The 6000-nt window shown below is 56.5% G+C and overlaps 1 protein-coding gene across 3 annotated transcripts in view; it reads right to left on the reverse strand.

The window, feature by feature from the left end:
• The window catches only part of GAS7 (growth arrest specific 7), a 222686-nt gene extending 217395 nt beyond the window's left edge, over positions 1–5291 (reverse strand). For 2 of the 3 annotated variants that reach the window (XM_039501440.1, XM_039501438.1), the window contains exon 1: positions 5103–5291. In XM_039501440.1, coding sequence (XP_039357374.1) covers positions 5103–5285 — 183 coding nt within the window. In that variant the 5' untranslated portion in view covers positions 5286–5291. The remainder of the gene's footprint in view (positions 1–5102) is intronic. The other variant, XM_039501439.1, reaches the window with a different exon arrangement.
• Positions 5292–6000: the final 709 nt, after the last annotated feature.

Below are 6000 nucleotides of genomic sequence, written 5' to 3' on the forward strand. Positions count from 1 at the left end.
GACAGGACTGAATTCCTGATATCTGCTTCTGTTGAGATTACCTTTCTCGGCAGGCTGGCCCTGCCTTTGTCAAGCCGTTGGCTTTGCTTCAATGCACATTCAGACAGTTGCTTAGTGGAACATTTTCAAAAGCACCTGAGTGACTTGGGAGCCCAAGACCCATTTTCAGAAATGACTTAGGTGCTTAGTAGCCTGGGACTCATTGGAAGCCAGTGGTAGTCAGGCTCCCACGTCAATGAGGCACTTTTGAATATATTCTCCTCAGACCTGCATGCATCCTCTCTCTCTCTCTTTGATAAAAGAGGTCAGAAGAAAAACCAGTGGGGTCCTGTGCTCTTCCCTTCTACTTCCTGCTGCAGCCAGCCCACGGACAGACTGCAATTCTTGTCAAGGCTCAGGGCCATACATTTCAGCTGGCCTGTGCCCGCCATAAACCCCCCAGTCACACTGCAATGGCTGGTCTCCCTGACAGTAAGGTGTTTTCAGCCCCTGGACTGAAAACATTGTGATGAGAGAGTTACTGCTGCCCAAAGTACCAGAGACTCCAGGCACAGCATGCATCGTTCCTTAGGATCCTACATAAGTCTTAAACTCTTTGGTAACTGAGGGCTAGTCTACACTTACCAGCCGGGTCGACGCGGTGAGTTCGACTTCTCGGAGTTCAAACTATCGCGTCTAATGTGGACGCGATAGTTCAAACTCCGGAAGCGCCGCGGTCGACTCCGGTACTCCACCACTGCAAACGGCGGTGGCAGAGTCGACCTTGGAGCCGCGGACTTCGATTCCGCGGCGTCTGGACGGGTGAGTAGTTCGAACTAGGGTACTTCGAATTCAGCTACGCTATTCACGTAGCTGAATTTGCGTACCCTAGTTCGACCCCACTTCTTAGTGTGGACCAGCCCTAAGTCATATGTCATGGGCAGAAGCTGTCTCCCACGTCCTTTTCCTTGGCCACCTGCAACTCAGCCAGTATGTTGAGGCTGCAGAGGGCAATAAGATGGATATGAGTGGCAAAAGGCAGGAATGGAGCCACATAACCATTGCACTTTCCACTCCACACAGAAATTTTTGTGCTATTACTTCCCTCTGAAAGAGCCAACATGGAGAAGTGTGTGCCCCTTAGACAGCTGACAAACAGGTCGCAGAGGCCCTACAAGTGCCTTATATTGCTTTTTACATCAATATGTGGAAGTGCCACCCAATGAAGGCAAAATAATGGGGAAGTTCTTGGTCCATAGCTGGCTGCTGGCCAAGGCAGCTTCCCAAGCCATCTCCAGCATTGTTGGAACACACATTCAGCTCTACGCAAAGATTTGCAGCTAGGGGAGATGATAGTGCCTATAAAAAGTGCTGACAATTTTCAGTGAAGCAAAATTTGCATATGCTGCTGCTGCTGCTTCTTATATAAGGGATTTCTGGCTAAACACAAATCAGAAAAGCAGACACTGAAATGTACTGTTAAACAAGCCCCTTGAGACACTGCTATTGTGTAAATGTCTTCCACCCTGTATGAAACACACACAAATAGGAGACACTCCGCTACCTCAAGGACGTAAGAACATAAGAACGGCCATACTGGGTCAGACCAAAGGTCCATCAAGCCCAGTATCCTGTCCTCTGTCAGTGGCCAATGGCAGGTGCCCCAAAGAGAATGAACAGACAGGTTATCATCAAGTGATCCATTCCCTGTCACCCAATCCCAGCTTCTGGCAAACAGAGGCTAGGGACACCATTCCTGCCCATCCTGGCTAATAGCCATAGAGGGACCTATCTTCCATTAATCTATCATGCTCCCTTTTGAACCCCATTATATAGTATTGGCCTTCACAACGCCCTTTGGCAAGGTATTCCAGAGGTTGACAGTACGTTGCATGAAAAAATACTTTCTTGTGTTTGTTTTAAACCTGCTACCTACTAATTTCATTTGGTGGCCCCTTTTTCTTGTATTATGAGGAGGAGTAAATAACACTTCCTTATTTACTTGCGCTATGCCACTCATGATTTTATAGACCTCTAACATATCCCCCCATTAGTCGCCTCTTTTCCAAGCTGAAAAGTCCCAGTCTTATAAATTTCTCCTCATAGAGAAGCCGATCTATAACCCTAATCACATCACTATTCGGCTCTGAAGGGAATACTTCCTAGAAAACAATCCGACACAACAGGTGACAGCTCCTTGGGACATATCACAGCACAGCCCAAGCACTGTACATCGCCTCTACACCCTTCAAAGGGGCCACTACAGTCCTTGGCATAAATGAGAATGGTCCTTGGGGCCAAGCCTTTTTCTGCCCTCAGCTCACCCCCTACACCAGGGCCATGGGTAAAGGAGGGAGCTTCCCAGGATCACATGTGGCCACACAACTCAGCTCCTATATTTACACCACCACACACAGACACACAATTCTCAGAATTTCTCAGCAGCTCTTTAGCTATTGCAAATCAGATAACATGAGTGCTTGGTAGTGAGGTGTACTTGAGGCTGGTTTTCAGTGTAGGACTAAAATCTGAAACTGGACAGCCCTGAAGACAGCTTGGATCTGGGGTGGTGGAAGCAAACATCAATGTTAGTGACAAAGATGGAAATACCTGCTATGAAGGGGGTGTTTCCATTCACCACAGAGTTCTTGTGTTAGTGGCGGGTTGTCATTATTAGTATATGCAGCACTAGCCAGGAAAAGAGACACACATTTCTAACCAAGCAGGAAGTCACATGGACACCAAGACTCTATATAACACTATCATGAACCCAGGGCAAATCAGGTCTGACCAGAGGGCATGGATCTGGATGCGAACAAGCTCACCATTGAGGGGTACATACTTATGCAGCAGATGCAACTGAGAGGCTCCCTAACCCAGGAGGAAAGGTCTCATACAGAGCACTGTGAAACACAGCTTTACTGCAGACGTGAGTTGAATAAATGCCCATGGTGAGCTCCCAGCACTGTATTACTGGGGTATCGTGATATCATTGCATTGCACCGTGGCTGCAACTAATGACTTCAGCAAGGTGTGGAACATACCAAAGGTGAAAAGGTTTTAAAGGAATGAGCATTTCTCGCATGCGGCCACCAGGGGGTTTCCCGGCTGCCATGAGAGCATGCAAAGCATCAGCCCCTCTCCCTCCCTCCCTGTTGCTCCTGGATGCGCCACCCTGCATTGTCTCTGGAGACAGGTGGGGAACGACTCTGAAGGAGCAAGGTAAGTTCTCTACCTGGGATGAAGGGGGACTTAGTGGGGCTCACGCTTTAGCCCTGGTGTGGTTGGGTGGTGGGGACTTAGGGAGCCTGGCTGCAGACCAGGGTTCCAGCCATGGGGCTTCAGGCGCCAACAGCAGGCTCTCAGGCGCTGACCCCCAGTTCTTCTCTGGCCTCGCAGCCCTGGCCTTCAGCCACGGGTCTTCAGGCTCCGACCCCTGGCAGCGCAGCCGCAGGCTCCAATCCCTGGTTCTCGCCTGTGGTGCCAACCCCCAATCCCGGTGGCAGCCACTGTCCCCAGGTGCTGATCCCCAGCAGCACACTCCAAACCCCAGCCATGGTCGCTGATTCTGGGTGCTGGCCCTGGGCTCCAGCAGCTGCCAGCCCCGAGTGCAGCTCCCCAGCCCCGGCTGCCTGCCCTGGGTGCAGATCCCTGGCCTCAGGCTCCGGCGGGTGCTGGCTCTGGATCCTGACCCCTAGCCCTGGCTACACAGCAACAGGTGTGGACCCCAAGCACCATCCCTGGTAGTGGCTGCTGGCCCCAGGCGCCAACTCCCGGCCACGCACTCCGATCCCCAGCCCTGGCCATTGACACTGGACACTGCTCCTGGATGTCGACCCTGAGCTCCTGTGGGTGCTGGCCACTGGTGCCAATCCCTGGCTCTGGTCACATGGCATCAGGTGCCAACCCCGGGATCCAGCGGATGCTGGCCCTGGACACCGATACCTACCCCTTCCGCAGTCATGTGGCAGCAAATGTGGACCCCGAGTGCCAACCCCCGGCTACCTGGCAGTGGATGCCAATCCCCAGCCCTGACCACACAGCAGCGGGTACTGACCCCCAGCCACCAATCCTCACCCCCCGACCATGCGGTAGCCGGGGCCCCCCGTCCATTGCACCTGGCCTCTGCTGCCTCCCCCAGCCCTGCATCCATCTTCCCTGCCCCCCGCTGCCTCCATCCCCACCCCATCCAGGTCTTAATTTGCCAGGACTTGCTGTGAAAAGTGATATTAACAAACACACAACTGGTGATTAGCAACTTTAACAAGAGCCTTAACACCAGGTGTCCTCTCTCCCCCAGTGCTGGGAAGGGCTGGGCCCCAACTGGCAACACTGCTCTGACAGGGCTCAGCCCTGCATACAGGTTAGGGAGTGTGAGCAGAGCCAGTGGCAAATGCTCAGAGGGTCTCGGGAGGGCAACAGCTCCATCCTGAGCTAGCCACCTGCATAGATTCATACAGCACCTCGCGTTTTTCATGTACGTTCCATCACAGGGCCCCACTTGTGCAGCCCTTCCCTTCTAGTGCCTAGGTTGATATTCAAGTATCTCCTTCCCCAGCAACCTTGCACTCCTCTCCTGATCCCCTCCCCCCCCCCAACTCCACACTCCTCTCCTGATCCCCTTCCCCCCAACCCTGCACTTCCCCCCGCTCCCCAAACCCTGCACTCCTCCCCTGATCCGCAAACCCCACACTCCCTCCTGCTCCCCAAACCCCACACTCCCCCAACCCTGAACAACGCTCCTGATTCCCCTTCCCCCCCACAACATACTCCTCTCCTGATCCCCTTCCCGCAAACCCCGCACTCCTTTCCTGATCCCCTTCCCCCAACCCTGCACTCCCCTGCTCCCCAAACCTCGCACTCCTCTCCTGCTCCCCTTCCCCAAACCCCACACTTCCCCTGCTCCCCAAACTCCGCACTCCTCCCTCCGTGCACTCCTCTCCTGATCCCCTTCCCCCCACCCCGGCACTCCCCCCTTCCTCTACTAACCCCGCACTCCTCTCTCCTGATCCCCAACCCCCGCACTCCTCTCCGGAGCCCCTTCCCCGCAATCGCCTCCTGCCCCGCACTCCCCCGCGGCCCGAGCCTCCCGCGCTAGGCACTCGGTGCCGCCGGGCTCCTACCTCCAGCAGCTGCACGTAGCTCGCCGGGAACCAGCCGCGCAGCCCGTCCTCCTTCTGTCCTTCCCACCAGCCGCCGTCCGGCACCTGCAGCAGGGTGAGCAGCTCCCCGGCGGCGAAGCGCAGCCCCTGCCGGTGCCGCTCCCCGGAGAAGGGGTAAAGCGTCTGGCAGCGCGAGCCCGACATGCTGCGCCGCGGAGCTCCCGCCCGGCGCTGGCAGTGCGGAGCGAGCGCGAGCGAGCGCGAGCCGCCCCCGGGCCGCGCCCCCAGCCCGCCCCTCCCGCCGGGCCACCGCCCGCGGGCAGCGCCCCTCGCCGCCGGCCCGGCCCCGGCCCCGCCTGCCTGAGGGAGCGGCAGAGACTCGGCTGGGAGTGACACCGGGGGGGATGGGCTGTATGGGGGGTAGCCCTGGGTGACTCCCGGGGTGTGTGTGTGCGTGATGGGCTGTATCGGGGGCAGCCGTGGATGAGTCTCGCAGTGTGTGCGGGGGTGATGGGCTGTATCGGGGGTAGGCTGAGTGACTCCCGCGTGGGGTGTGTGTGGGGTGATGGGCGGGATCGGGGGTAGCCGGGGGTGAGTCTCGCAGTGTGTGCGTGTGGGTGTGTGTGTGGGGGTGATGGGCTGTATCGGGGCAGCCGTGGATGAGTCTCGCAGTGTGTGCGGGGTGATGGGCTGTGTGTGGTGTGTGGGGGTGGTGATGGGCTGTATCGGGGGGCCGTGTGGAGTGGTCAGTGTGTGTGCGTGTGGGTGTGTGTGTGTGGGGTGATGGGCTGTATCGGGGTAGCCGTGGGTGACTCCCGCGGGGTGTGTGTGGGGTGATGGGCTGTATCGGGGTAACCCTGGATGAGTCTCCCGGTGTGTGTGTGGGGTGATGGGCTGTATTGGGGGTAGCCGTGGATGA

The sequence above is a fragment of the Mauremys reevesii genome, linkage group 15 (assembly GCF_016161935.1).
Source record: "Mauremys reevesii isolate NIE-2019 linkage group 15, ASM1616193v1, whole genome shotgun sequence".
Lineage (NCBI taxonomy): Eukaryota > Metazoa > Chordata > Testudines > Geoemydidae > Mauremys > Mauremys reevesii.